The sequence below is a fragment of the Thamnophis sirtalis genome, unplaced genomic scaffold, assembly GCF_051295495.1.
Source record: "Thamnophis sirtalis isolate CommonGarterSnake01/CBP01778 unplaced genomic scaffold, rThaSir2_p1.2 scaffold_2, whole genome shotgun sequence".
In the NCBI taxonomy this organism is placed as follows: Eukaryota; Metazoa; Chordata; class Lepidosauria; order Squamata; family Natricidae; genus Thamnophis; species Thamnophis sirtalis.
Window position 1 is genome coordinate 13,428,371 of NW_028261382.1, and position 15,871 is coordinate 13,444,241.

At 40.8% G+C, this 15,871-nt stretch overlaps 1 protein-coding gene across 4 annotated transcripts in view; it reads left to right on the forward strand.

Annotated features, from left to right (window-relative positions):
• Positions 1 to 15,871, forward strand: part of NTRK3 (neurotrophic receptor tyrosine kinase 3) — a 460,883-nt gene that overhangs the window by 160,977 nt on the left and 284,035 nt on the right. For all 4 annotated transcript variants that reach the window (XM_087704304.1, XM_087704303.1, XM_087704306.1 and 1 more), the window contains exon 5: positions 7,218 to 7,375. In XM_087704304.1, the coding sequence (XP_087560430.1) occupies positions 7,218 to 7,375 (158 nt within the window). The remainder of the gene's footprint in view (positions 1 to 7,217; positions 7,376 to 15,871) is intronic.

A 15,871-nucleotide genomic window follows, 5' to 3' on the forward strand; every position in this document is an offset into this window, starting at 1 on the left:
CTTCCCCTGGAATGGGGAGGGTATGGAAGATTTTACATGCCACGCCCACCAATCCATGCCCACCAAGCCACACCACACACACCAAGCCACATGCACAGAATCGGTCATAAAACATTTTGAATCCCACCACTACCCAATAACCCCCTGTCCATCCCATGGTCCAATCAGACACCATCCCAACTGGAGATGCCTCCCAATCACATTGCTCCAGGTGCAGGGCAAGACGTCCTTAACTCTCTCAGAAAGGAATGTTATTTTGACTATATATCTCCCATACTCAATATAACCCCCCTTACCATTTTCCCACAATGTTGAATGTGGCAGGCTGGAAGGCCCAATGCAAAAGATGGCTTCCAGGCCTGACATCTGCTTTGTCATTTCTCATACCTTTTCTTCCTAAGGTGTTCTACTTTACTGTCAAAATATACAATACAACACAACTTTACAGCAATAACAACGACAGTGTTGTTGTTTTCTTTTGCACATCTGACCATCACTCTGAAGTCTCCTTTGCCATACACACTTCCCAATCTGAGAACACTCCTTATCTTCCGTCTTCCTTCTTCCATCTTCCATCTTCCCTTTGGTATTTTATAGAAGCCAGGGAAGATAAGAAAGATTGGAGAGACATGTTATTCAGTTGCGAAGTCCTGTCTGACTCTTCATGATCCCATGAACCAATGCAAGTCAGGTCCCCTCATCCTCCATTGCCTTTCGAAGTTTGCCTAAATTCATCTTCATTGCATCGATGATACCATCTAACCATCTCATCCTCTGCCATCTCCTTCTCCTTCTGCCTCCCATCTTTCCCAAACATCAGGGTCTTCTCCAAGGAGTCCTCTCTTCCCCATTGGTTGGCCAAAGCATTTGAGCATCAGCTTCAGCATCCGTCCTTCCAAAGAACAGTCGGGATTGATTTCCTTTAGGATTGTCTGGTTTGATCTCTTTACAGTCCAAGGGACTCTCAACAATGAAAGATGAGACATTCAGAGACAGCTTTTGTCTGTCTCAGCTTCACATGAAGGGAAGGAACAGCATCTCCTCATCATGAGAAATCTGTAACCTGCTATTTTTTTCTTGGAAACCCAACCATAAAAACAAAGGTGCTTTTAACAGACTGAAGAAGACGGTAGAAAAACAAATTCAAGAGTAATGATCTTTTAAATCTTTATTCAACAAATGACATGCTTAAAGTTAATACTCATGCCACGTTTCTGAGAACAACCCAATCATAGCCCTTTGCTTTCTCGGGAGTCTTGAATCCTTCCTTGAATCCTTCATTGTAAAACAAGCCTCCCTCCATGCTTGTCCCATCTGCACTCTCTTTTTTTTTCTTCACTACTCTTAGAAAAATTTAAAATGCTACCTTAAACTCACTTGCCCTTTCCAAAAATAAACTGGTGCTGAATCACATCTCCTGAAGAGGAAATTTCCAGCCTGGGTCCAGTTCCAGCTTCCAGCTTCATAAGCAGATGGCCGCAACTGAAAGAAAAATGACTTTGAAAAGCTTGCTAAGAATAGAATTCCCCTCCTCCTCCTACATGGAAACGTAGCTTTTGTAGTTTCTTCTTTGTTGAAGGGAAGAAATTCATCCTCCTGATGCATCAGGTTTCAACCAATTTGACGAAGAAGAATTTGCAATTGAACTTCTTTCTCATTCCTTTAGCACCTTTGGCAGACTTTTCCTAGCTGCAGAGGGATGTTCTTGGTGAAGAATGGTTGCAGGATTTGGGTTGGGCTAGACTAGAGAAAAGAAGCAGTAGGGGGTGACATCATAGCAGTATTCCAGTATTTGAGTGGGCTACCACAAAGAAGAGGGGGTCAACCCCCAAGCATCAGAGGGCAGGACAAGAAACAAAGGATGGAAACTAAACAAGGAGAGAATCAACCTAGAGCTAAGGAGAAACTTCCTAATAGCAAGAACAATCAACCAATGGAACAGCTTGCCCTCAAGCTGGGGGCTTCATAGCAATAGCAATTCCACTTGGACTTACATACCACTTTACAGTGCTTTACAGCCCTCTCTAAGTGGTTTACAGAGCCAGCCTATGGCCCCCAACTATCTGGGTCTTCATTTTACCCACCTCAGAAGGATGGAAGGCTGAGTCAACTTTGAGCTTGGTGAGATTTGAACTGCCAAATTGCAGGCAGCTGGCAGTCAGCTGAGGTAGCCTGCAGTACTGCCCTCTAACCACTGTGCCACCATGACTCATAAACCTCATCCCTGGGGGTTTCTAAGAAGAGACTGGACTACTAATTGTCTGAAATGATATAGGGTCTCCTGCTTGACTAGAAGACCTCCAAGGCCACTTTGAGCTCTATTCAATTCTATTCATTTCCAGCTGTGTGCAGAGTTGGAAAGCATAATGATGCAAGTAAGAAAACCACCCCTCAAAGTAAAATAACCTAAACAGTTAACAGACAAGCCACTCTCCTTTGCTTCATTCATATTTATTTATGCATTTCTTTATTTCTTTATTAGCAAATTTACTTGCTGCCCATCTCGTGGTTCAGGGTGACTCTTCTACGGAGAGCCCTCGATTTACAATTATAATTCGGAGCTCAATTGCAGATTGAGCTCGACTGTAATTGAGCTCAGAATTATAGATGTATGCAGTTGTGTTCATTAAGCTGGGCGCCATATGACTAAACCTGACTTTATGACATTTTTTGTGACAGTCATTAAGTGAATGCCACAGTCATTAAGGAAATCCATTGTACCCAATGAATGGGGATTTTTTTCCAGAAAGCAGACATAAATGCAGGAAACCAGCAAAAAATATTGAAAATGTGATCACATGACTGCGGGATGCTGCAAACATCTAGTTTCCAAGCACCCGTACTGCAATTATGTGACCTGGGGGCAGTGTGAACATTGTAACTTCAAAATTGAATATCTGTTTTTTTTTGGGGGGGGGGTGTCTGTCGTAACGGTTGCTAAGCAACTGGTCATAAGTTGAAGAGCATCCCTATGTAGGTTGAATGTTTGTATACTGAGAACAGGAGGCCATAAGATTGTAGATTGTAGATTGTAGATAAATTTATTTATAGGCCGCCCTTTTCCCTGAGGGGACTCAGGGCGGCTTACAACGTATAGGGAAGGGAGTACACACAATGACATATAATAACAATACGTAATTAAAAATAGAAGCAACATTCATTCATCATTCGGGAGGGGACGGATTATACTCTTTAACCCCAGGCCTGACGGGATAGCCAGATCTTGAGGGCTGTGCGGAAGGTCTGGAGGGTGGTGAGGGTACGAATCTCCACGGGGAGATCGTTCCAAAGGGTCGGAGCTACTACTGAAAAGGCTCTCCTCCGCGTAGTTGCCAGTCGACACTGACTGGCGGATGGAACTCGGAGGAGGCCTAATCTGTGTGATCTAATAGGTCGTAAGGAGGTAATTGGCAGGAGGCGGTCTCTCAAGTACCCATAAAGATGGCCAGCCATTCCTCAATGCTTTGTGAAGTAGAGAAGACCTCATCTATAGCACAAATGAAGTGTGGAGGAGAAATAGATCAGTCTGTCACTCTGAATGCAGTGTTAACACTTCCACTTTGCACTCTCCTGATATTTACATAGGAGGTGGCCAAGGGATATATATCTAAAAGAGGAAGAAACTCAACACTTGTTAAGTCCCAAAGGAGCAGAAGACTAGTACACTATTAACATGTGCTATGTCCAGCAAAATGCTGGGAGTTAATTTACACAAAAGCTCTCTTAAGTATTGCCATTAGGCTGCATTATACTATCAATACTGCTAGGCCAAGCCAGTGGAAGAGTCCCTCTCCTCCCTCTACATAGCTTTTACATTATTCATAGGAGAGTCCCATGCATTAAGAATGATCTGAAAGGCTGTGTTATATTACTTACAATTCTGCTCCTGAAGGGCTGCAGTAGTAGCTCTCACTAGCAGACCAGTTTCAGGGGGAAAAAAGTATTTATAATATCTTTATTTTTCACTTTGGAATTGTTTACAGTGCTAAGCCCATGCATAAATTCATGGAAGTAGGGGGGAAAAAAACCATTGGAAGGACAATGGCTGCAAGCCAGAACATATAATTGGCGAGCAAAGGAACTGGGCTCCAAATTATGGGATTCTTCCCATTAAACCCATGTTTCTCAAACTTGGTGACATGAAAGATGTATGGATGTCAATTCAATAGGGCTGGCTGGAGAATTGTGGGAGTTGATATTCACACCTCTTCAAGTTGCCACGTTTGAGAAGCACTGATTTAGACCAAGATATTTTCTTGTCTTAATATTATAGCACCCTCCTTCCCCTTCACATTAAATTTAATTTCATATTTCTTGAACTCAAAGGGATATACAAAGTATATCTCCCACGTTCTAATCCCACAGGAACCCTCTAAAATAGATTATACTAAGAAATAGTGAGTTGCCCTAATCAGCTGATGAGATTTATGGAAAAATAGGGATTAGATCCAGGCTCCCTGGTCCCAGTTCAAAACTTTGGCTATTAAACAGACTGGCTGTTAACACAACAGTTATCTGGATTAAAGAGCTGAGAATACTGTGGTCTTGTTTCTTGCTACTTAAAGGTGACAAACATAGCAACTTGATAAAATATAAATCTACTGTATTCCATGACTGTTGATTTCAATATATTTAATATCTTTTCTGTTTTTATGCTATAAGTTGCCCAGAGTTGTTGGATATGAGATGGGTGTGTGTGTTTGTGTGTGTGTCAAATAAAGCTTTCTTCCAGGTTATCCTTCCCCAGTTGGATGATTTCTTCTCTTACCATGATACCCAACCAACCTAATCAAAAGCTATTTCTCTGGGCATTAATGAGAAGAAGGCATCAAATAAACAAAATATGGATTAGAGGATATGTCTGAGTTGTTGCATACCACACAGATTAGTTTTCTGGAAGATGGGTGGTTGTATAAATTTGGTAGAATGAAAGATTAGATGATAGATAGATAGATAGATAGATAGATAGAGAGAGAGAGAGAGAGAGAGAGAGATAGATAGATAGATAGATAGATAGAACTAGATGGATGGATGGATTGATTGATTGATAGATGAATAGATGGATGGATGGATGGATAGATGAATAGATGGATGGATGGATAGATGATATAGCTGATAGATAGATAGATAGATAGATAGATGATAGATAGATAGATAGATAGATAGATAGATAGATAGATAGATAGATAGATAGAACTTGTTGGATGGCTGGCTGGCTGGCTGGCTGGCTGGCTGGCTGGCTGGCTGGCTGGCTGGCTGGCTGGCTAGATAGATGATAGATAGATAGATAGATAGATAGATAGATAGATAGATAGATAGATAGATAGATAGATAGATAGATAGATAGATGAATGCATAGATGCACGGGTGGGTGGGTGGGTGGGTGGATGGATGGAGATGATAGATAGATAGATAGATAGATAGATAGATAGATAGATAGATAGATAGATAGATAGATAGATAGATAGATAGATAGATAGATAGAACTAGATGGATGGATGGATGGATGGATAGATGAATGGATGGGTGGATGGATGGATGGATGGGTGGGTGGGTGGGTAAGTAGGTAGGTAGGTAGGTAGGTAGGTAGGTAGGTAGGTAGGTAGGTAGATAGATAGATAGATAGATAGATAGATAGATAGATAGATAGATAGATAGATAATAGAACTAGATGGATAGATGGATGGATGGAAAGAAAAAGAAAGAAAAAGAAAGAAAAAGAAAGAAAAAGAAAGAAAAAGAAAGAAAAAGAAAGAAAAAGAAAGAAAAAGAAAGAAAAAGAAAGAAAGGAGTCTTAATACACTGAACAAGCAGAAAGTCAAGCCTCTTTCTGCCTTCAGTATAAAACTTAATACATGGTTTCCAACCACCAATAATGTTCTCACCCTGCCTTTCATTTTGGCATTACAACCAGTCATGGTCCAGTTATTCCAGCTCTACTTCATAGCAAAGATGTTTAAAAACTTATAAAGAACGTGAGCCAGCTTGGCCCCTGTTTTTGGCTTCCTGTCATTCCTATCACTTTTAATGTTATGTCTGCTTCTATTTCAAAATTTCACCAGTGTCCCAATACTCTGATTTAGCTTCTAGATGCCCACATGGGATCTCTCAACATTATCATTTTGCATGGAAACTGGAAACTCTTGAGCAAAAGTAAATATACTTTCAGGCATATAGCAATACTGCCAGTTGTAAAAAAAAATCAATAATAATAAAAAATATCAGTATATAAAATGTAAGTGTCTTTTAAACCGAGTACATTAAAACATCAGCATTGCCAGCTGGGTCAATGAGGTCAAACAGTATACAAAGCTGGCTGCTCCATTCAATTAAATTGCATGATGGGTTGTAAGTTGCCTCATCTCGCCGAGCAGCAGGAGCTTATCGTCAATGCAATAAGACAGGGGTATTATGGATAGAGCCCTGAATTTATTGAGCCTGTCTGGGCAAGGAGAAGAGGAGACAAGCTAAATGAAAACTCATGATCCCTGCGTGACCTTATGAATGTCAAGGTGTTTAGAACAAGAAACAGGAGATACATATTTCAAAGGGGGGAAAAAACAGCTATGACTTAAATTCAGTGAGGATGATTCAGTAATGATGGTCTTTTCTGATCCATCCCAGTACTGCTTTGTTACCTGTACACTAAGCTAATAATGGTTGTAAGGTTTTCCATAGAATCCAATAGATTAATCAACTGAAGTTTAGTTGATTTAATCCAAATGATTGTTGATTAAGAAGAGATTGGACAGCCATTTGTCTGAAATCTTATAGGGTTTCCTGCTTGCACAGGAGGTTGGACCAGAAGAGACACTGAGCTTGTTGATCAGAAGGGTCAGCAGTTCAGTGGTTCGAATGCCTAGTACAGGTCTTCTGTGTGAGCAGGGGGTTGGACTAGGTGACCTCCAAGGTCCCTTCCAACTCTGTTACTGTTTATTGTTTACCCCCAAGATCTTCTGTTATTCTACCGCACAAATGAAAAATTCTAAAATTCTCTGTTGAGAATTTTAGCAATGTCCTATCTATACCTGTCATACAATGCGGTTGACTCTCATGGAAGCAGATGCTAAATGAATCAGATTTTAATATTATCATCGCCATCATATCATACCTGGACTGGGATACAGATCTGCTTTTCTCCCATCTTGTCGTCTGAGTGTTTTGCCTTCTTTTTTGCTCCTCTTTTCTCACAATCCCAACATTCTCTTTCTACACAGGAAGTTGGAAAACAATATTTTTAACTGCAGCTGTGATATCCGTTGGATCCAGCTGTGGCAGGAGAGAGAAGAAGCCAATTTGCAGAACCAGGACTTGTACTGCACGAGCATGGAGACCAGCCACACACCCATACAGGAGCTGAATATCAACCAGTGTGGTAAGGAAGCACATATAATTAGGCGCCTGTTGATCTTCCAGCATTGTTATCCTTCTTTCTACTTCTGATATTCAGGCTTTGAGTCATTGCCAATACAGAGGGGATCAGCATGCTCAAAGGAACGCCACAATTTCAGGGATATTGGTGTGTGGGTGTATACAGAGTTGTAATGACTTTACCTGGAAATCCAAAAATACTGCAGCATATGAGTTTGCTGGTGCTCATGCAATCCTGATTATGTCTGGAAAACTGGGGAGAGTGGCAAACGAGTGGGGTGCAGTGATTATTATTATTTCTTGCTAATTGTTACTGATATACATCAGTGAATAAGAATTAGAAAATTGAGGTGCATAGAGAATTATTTTTTTTTCAAGAGACCAGGAGAAAAATCTGCCCTAGGATAATTAGAGAACTTGTTTTCCCCACATCTCTTAATTGATTCACTATATGCATCAATGAATCTCTGATCCATTTTCATTTCACGTACATTCACTCCTGGTTGGGCCCATTTAATATCCCTGTTTGCCTGTTTGTCTAGCGTATCTATCTATCTATCTATCTATCTATCTATCTATCTATCTATCTATCTATCTATCTATCTATCTATCTATCTATCTATCTATCTATCTGTCTATCATCTATCTATCTATCATCTATTCATCCAGTCATCATCTATCCAATCATCCATCTATCTGTTTATCCATCCATCCATCCATCCATCCATCCATCCATCCATCTATCATCTTCTCTCACACACATATAAATATGAATTTCTAAGATACAGATTTCAAAATGGCTTTTACTATTTCTATTTTTGCGCTAAGAACTTAACTGGGATATTTTGGATACATTCAAAGTAGGTTAATAAATGTATTTGGATCTGCCCATTTCTCTAGGAAGTACAAGTCAGATCAATTTCTTCTCCAAGTTCAAATTTCTCAGATAACTTTCCGCCTAATCTGCACATGTGTCCACTGATGTGCCTATGCAGAGTGTTGCTATCTTTTATGCTGTAGTAGTTGTTGCAGCTTTTCTCTCATCCTCCCATCAGTGGATCTTTGGTTTGGTCACCTTGTGTGTCATTGATTAGGAGCCTCCTGAGATTTTGAGCAGCTGCATCTTTGTGGCTCTCTTCTGTGGACTCTAGAGTTGTATGCATTTCTTTCTTTCTTTCTTTTTCTTTTTCTTTTTAAAGAAAGAACAGATGGAAAAGATAAGAACCAGAGCATCAATGAGATGCATGGCTACTAGCTTCTATTATGTGCCTCTGGGCAAAAATCCTCACATAGCGCTTGAATAATACATAAGGAGAAATGCTCCTAAAATTATTCCCATCCAGATTTGTCCCCGGATATTGGAATTCTACATTGCCTGGTCTTGCTTCCAAAGTAAAACTAATGCACTATGGATCCACCCATGTCCGGATGCTTTTCAAATATTCAAATACTGTATACATCTCATCTGATATACTCATGCATCGAACAAAAAGCAAAGCAGAACTGAATAAAATTCTTGGTGCAAGAATCAAGATTCCTTCCTTGCTATAAAGATTCAAATTCGACACTCATGTCTCTCTTTCTTTAATTAAGATTAATTAATGCTGGGTAGATTTTTATCAAGACTACGAAAGTTATAACTCTTCTAACTCCAAGCAAAATACTAATTAAAGTTATGACTGAACTATGTACTTTTGCGTAGGAGATAGAAGGATATAGATATTAGATGCTAAATGCTTGAAATGCTAAAAAGCAGAGACATCACCCTGCCAGCAAAAGTGCATATAGTCAAGGCTATGGTTTTCCCAGTTGCAATGGATGGCTGTGAAAGTTGGACCATAAGAAAGGCTGAGCGCCAAAGAATTGAGACCTTTGAACTATGGAGAAGACTGGACTTGGACTGCAAGATGATCAAACCAGTCAGTCCTAGAGGAGATCAACCCTGACTGCTCTTTAGAAAGCCAGATCCTGAAGATGAAACTCAAGTCCTTTGGCTACCTAATGAGAAGGAAGGACTCACTGGAGAAGAGCCTCATGCTGTGTAAGATTGAGGGCAAAAGAAGAAAGGGACGGCAGAGAAAGAGGTGGATGGATGGAGTCACTGAAGCAGTCAGCATGAGCTTAAATGGACTCCAAAGGATGGTAGAGGACAGGAAGGCCTGGAGGAATGTTGTCCATGTGGTCGTGATGGGTCGGACCTGATTTCGCAACTAACAACAACAAATGCTTGAGAACATGCACATGTATGCATTTCTATGTCAATTAAGGCTGGAGCTAGCAATAAGAAAAACAGGCATTCTGGGAGAAAACAAAAATCATGTAAGAGAAGGTCAGGCAGAGCTGGGCTGTGGGGATGATGGAGTCAAGCAAGTCATCAGGCTAGAGTTATTACATTCCCACAAATGGTCTCAGTCCAACCCCTATTGAATTTCATTGACCCTAATCTGGGATTAATTTAGTCTTGCATTTTAATCTTATATATAGGCTTGAGCGATAAATCTTCTCAATTGCAACTTAACGTATGGTCTTGATTCTTTGTGCCTATGTAAACTGAGGGCATGTGGCATCCACAGTCCAGCATCAAAAGCAGGTTACAACCCATTACTAGGAGCCGAGGTGGCGCAGTGGTTAGGGTGCAGTACTGCAGGCCACTTTAGCTGACTGTGATCTGCAGTTCAGCGGTTCAAATCTCACCGGCTCAAGGTCGACTCAGCCTTCCATCCTTCTGAGGTGGGTGAAATGAGGACCCGGACTGTGGGGGCAAGTTGCTGACTCAATTTGCTAAAAAAATTGTAAACCACTTAGAGAAACCACCTATGAAGCGGTATATAAGTCTAATAAATAAGTTATGTTGGAAGGGTGAAAAAATTAGCAAGACTGCCATTTTTGTACAAAGGGCCATATCAAAAAGGATAGACTACCCTAGAGTTGACTGCAGGGGTGATTATTTATGATGAATATGTTTTATTCTTTTCTCTGCATTTGTTTTACAGTTTGTTGATATGGTAGAATAAAAGCAACATTTGTTGTTGTGAATTTCAGTATTTAAACTTCTGAACCCATAGTAATGCATATGGCTACATTCCTAGAGTCTGTAGAAGCTGATCTTTGTTACTAGAAGTGTTTAGCATCAGCAGTAAAAGCATCTACTCAAGCCAAGTCCTTGACTTTCCCAGGAGAGCTGTTGAGTTTCAGTTCCTAAAAAGAGAAAATTATTTCAGTAGCCTTCATGTTACCCTTGACAATGATGAAGTCCCAAGTAAGTGTAGCTTTGATAGGACCAGATTAATTCTCAGCGTTGCCCATGGAAGACAGAGAACAATATGCTATAAAAAACCCTGCCTAGGATTCAAGTCAAATGACATGAGTTTCCATTTGTTTGGTTTTCTTTTGATTTGGTGGGGAGCAAAAGCACACACACACCCATATGAGAGGGAAGGCTTGCGAGGATAGCCATTCTTAAGCATGGAAATACGGGATGGTAGTAAAGAGCCCTCTGTTGCCAAGGAAACTGTTTCAATTTAAGCATCTTAATTCCAAGGATACCCTCTTTTCTTCCCATATCAATTTAAATTAAGAGAAAAAAAACATGTTCGTGCTCACATCTATTTGGCTATATATTGCTGACCAGAATTCCAGTACAAAATCTCCACCAGAGATTTGATTTATGAGAATTTGCTTTCACATATTATTTCAAAGAAGATGTTGGAAGGGTCCAGTGGTGGGATTCAAATAATTTAACAACCGGTTCTCTGCCGGAATGACCAGCTGGGTAGGCATGGCTCAGTGGTCATTTGACTGGATGGGTGCAGCCAACTCAACATCATTCAGGTCGATGGGCGTTTAGCCTTAGCTGTTACAATGCAATAAGGGTTAACTAGAGACATGCTTTCGAACTGCTAGGTTGGCAGAAGCTGGGACAAGTAACAGGAGCTCACTCTGTTATGCAGCCGTAGGGATTCGAATTGCCGAATTGCCGACCTTTCTGATTGACAAGCTGAGCATCTTACCACTGAGCCACTATGTCCCTATTTCACCATAGAATGGATCAATTGGATGTTGTAGTTATGGATCCTTCACATCTGTTGTAGATGAAGAGAGCCTGTTGATCTTCTTTTGATCATCCAAAGATGGAATAATTCAAGATGATATGTAATTCATATAGCTGAGAAAGGCAGTTCAAATCTAGTTCTCCCGCTCCAGAATAAATGTCTAGAAATTGTACAGATATAAACACTACTCCTCCCTTGCTAAATAGTCATGCAACTTCATGCCAACCACACAATGATTTTTAACAACATTCTGGAAGGCAGCTAAAATAGCTGTAAACTCCAGGGGATTGTAAGACAGCTGGAAATTCCTCAACACACTAACAGGAGTAATCTTCAAGGGTTAGATTATTTTTAAGCAGGATTTTTGAACATTAATTTCCTAAGCACGGCAATAAATTCCCATCTCTGCCTGCCCCTGCAGTTCTTTCCAAGAAAACTGGAAGGCAAGCTCTTCTTGCTTAGATTCTTCCACTCTTAACTGGAGTTCTTCTTGCTTGTGTGAGTAATCCAGTGAGAAAGAGATTCTTATTTATCTATCTATTTATTTATTTATTTATTTATTTATTTATTTATTTATTTATTTATTTATTTATTTATTTGTTATTTATTATTTATTTATTTAGTTTGACGAACATGTACAAGATAACAGGTGTAAGTATAAACATGAACAAAGGAAATGAGTACCAATAAATGGGGACAGTAGGATAGGGATGGTAGGCACGCTGGTGCACTTATGCACATCCCCTTTACAGACCCATTCCTCAAAGGAATGGGCTGAGGTCCACGGTAGAAAGTTTCAGGTTGAAACTATCAGTTTGAGGATGTAACAATGGAGTCTGGTAGAGCATTCCAGGCATTGACCACTCTGTTGCTGAAGTCATATTTTCTGCAATCGAGTTTGGAATGGTTTACCTTGAGTTTGTATCGATTGTTTGCCCGGGTATTATTGTGGTTGAAGCTGAAGTAGTCATTGACAGGTAGGACGTTGTAACAGACAATTTTGTGTACTATGCTTAGGTCAGACTGTAGGTGGCATAGTTCCAGATTCTTAACTTTCTCCAACCAAGCTTGTGTCTCCATGTTTGAGTGGAGACTGGCTTACTAAACTATTCCAATAGAAGATAACCTCTATAACTCAGGCTTGAACTCTGGAATCCCGGGTGTTCTCTGAATTTGGCGATTTCTCAGATGTGTTTCATTACCTAGCTAAATAACATCATGGATGCTGGACTGTCACTAATGAATGTTACCAAGTTAGGTAATAAAACATCTGCCTTGCAAATAACCAAGCTCAGAGAACACCAAGGACTCCACAGTTCTTAAATTATTCTCTCTACTTCTCATACTCAAGCTGTGATGGATGCTGTTTGGGTAGTCAAAAAATGGCATCACCCACCTGGAAGAGGAGAGGTATCAGATGATCCAGAGACTTCAAAGACAAAAAAAATTACAATTATTTAGAAAGGAAACCTTGTAAAAGGAGTAAAAAAAAAAAGATTCTAAATCAGTTTAATGGGAAGTGAGCATGTCAAGTTGCTATGGAAACTTGATTGAGGTAGGGGTGTGTGTGTGTGTGTGTGTGTATAAAAAATGCAGGAGCAAAAGTGGAAGAGGACTCCTGAATGGGTTGCACTCTTTCTAAAATATTTATTTATTTAGTTTGTCAAACATGTACAAGATAACAGGTTTACGTATAAACATGGATATGAATGAAAGTGAATACAAATAAATGGGGACAGTAGGACAGGGACGGTAGGCACGCTGGTGCGCTCATGCAAGCCCCCTTTACGGACCTCTTAGGAATTGGGTGAGGTCCATGGTGAACAGTTTGAGATGGAAGCTGTGAGGGTTAGAGGATGTAACAACGGAATCAGGTAGAGCATTTCAGGCGTTGACCTCTCTGTTGCTGAAGTTGCATTTTCTGCAATTGAGTTTGGAGTGGTTTACCTTGAGTTTGTATGTATTGTTTGCCCGTGTATTATTGCGGTTGAAGCTGAAGTAGTTGTTGACTGGTAGGACGTTGTAGCAGACCATTTTGTGTACTATGCTTAGATCAGACTGTAGGCGGCATAGTTCCAGGTTGTTCAAGCGCAAAATTTCAAGCCTGGTGGCATAGGGAATTCTGTTGTGAGTAGAGGAGTGGAGGACTCTTCTCGTGAAATACATCTGGACCCACTCAATTGAAATAAAGTCCGATACGCAGTGCAGATTCCAGGCAGATGAGCTGTATTCGAGAATATATTGTTGAAGTTTCTCTATGTACCTGTGTGTCTGCCTGTCTATTAGGAATGAGTGGGGCTTCAAAAGGAATCTTCAGTTGGATGACCATGGTAATAAAACACCTCTTCAAAGCAAAACTGCCTAGGGGAACAGCTTCTAAATAATGGGGTGAAGAAGCTGTGGTGTTTTGCTTTGGCTGTATACAGGTAGTCCTCGACTTATGACCACTATTCAGCCCAAAACTTCTGTTGCTAAACAAGACAGTTGTTAAGTAAACCACTGGGGTTATAGCACTTTCGCCAAGTGAACCTGGCTTCCCCATCGACTTTGCTTGTCAGAAGGTCGCAAAAGGGGAATCATGTGACCCTGGGACACTGTAACCATCACAAATACATGCCAGTTGCCAAGCATCTAAATTTTGATCACGTGACCGGCAGGGATGCTGCAACGGTTGTAAGTGTGGGAAATGGTCATAAGTCACTTTTTGGGTGCTGTTGTAACTTCGAACACTCACTGAATGAGTGTCGAGGACTAGCTACAAACTATGGAATCTATGCATTTTACAAAGAATCACAATGGTGTTAACAGGTGGAACCAGAGGTGTTATTCAGCAGGTTCTGACTAGTTCTGGAGAACTGTAGTGGAAATTTTGAGTGGTTCGGAGAACCGGTAAATACCACCACTGATTGGCCCCACCCCCATCTATTCTCTGCCTCCCAAGTCCCAGCTGATCGGGAGGGAATGGGGATTTTGCAGTAACCTTCCCCTGGAGTGGGGTGAGAATGGAGATTTTACAGCATCCTTCCCCTGCCACGCCCACCAAGCCACTCCCACCAAACCACGCCCACAGAACCGGTAGTAAAAAAATGTGAATCCCACCATTGGGTGGAACGCATATTTCCCCAAATGGGGAATTTGCAAAAACCCACTTGTCCTTTCCAGAAAGCTTTAAAAAAGCGAGCCAACCTGACATTCACTGTATCAAGAATTTAATCTAGGACAGATGTCATTTTAAGATCAGCCACATGTTTTGTTTTGTTGTTGCCTCTCTCTCTCTCTCTCTCTCTCTCTCTCTCTCTCTCTCTCTCTCTCTCTCTCTCTCTCTCCCTCCCTCCCTCCCTCCCTCCCTCTCTCTCTCTCTCTTTCCTGGCCTCTAATTATTTTGCCTGATGAAGAGTTATTGGTAATTTGAAAAACTTGCACACTTTGTAATAGTTCCCAGAAGACCAGCCTAGTTAGCTTGCTTTAGTAAATAATGATTCCTTTATTTATAAAAAAAAAAATTCCCAACAAAGTGGAATAATAACAAAGTACCTTAAAGACAAATAAGGAATGCTTCATTTGGCCAACTGCCATGCAAGGTTTGCATCTATGGATTTTCAAACAATGTTTATCATAGCCAAGATGGCTATTATTGTTATATGTGGAACATTCTGTATCCTTCTTACCATCAGCTTCTGACTCTTATTAAATCCTTATATGCAAAAAAAAAAAAAAGTTTTATCTCAATTTTTGGATTAAATGTGTCTGGATGAACTCCAGCTGTACATTTTCCCCTATAAAAGAATCAGGGGAAAAAAATAATACAACAGCATTCACTGCCATTCCTGTCAAGTGGTTAAGAAGGAAGGCAATCCTGCTGCAGTTAATTGTACATGCGGACATTGTGTATTGCAATATGTCTAGCATCTCTTACATAAACAAAGATTTCCAGTACAAGGGTAGCACAAAATACATTTTCTCCCCAATGTTGTAGCCTGCCAGTGGCTAGCGGAGCTGGTGAAGAAGTTGGAGAGGAACATGGGCCAGTCCTGGAGTCTGGGGAAGGCTCTGATGAGGGCTCTGTGTTGGAAGCAGAGAGGGGGCGGGGCAGAGCCATCTGAAAATTATCAGCTGCCTTCAGAGTCAGACATCAGTAAGGCAGATGAACAGCTGGAGCCTGTTCCCAGTGTGCACATGTGCAGAGTTGCCAGATGAAGGGAACAACTAAAGAATAGGGGTCAACTTGGGAGTAAGGCCACAGGTGGAGGATGAATGGCTCTCCCAGAAGAAATAAAAGAGGAGCAAAAGGGGAGTGGAGTTTGCAGGAGACAATTAGTTTGCTAAATTGGTTCGTGACTCTCTGAGACTCCTTGCCAAGTTTTGCAGATATCAGCCTGGCAGCTCTCCAAGCCAGATAAGGTCTGTGACTGTAAATCCTCCCTAGAAAGACTTGGATGTGAATGAGC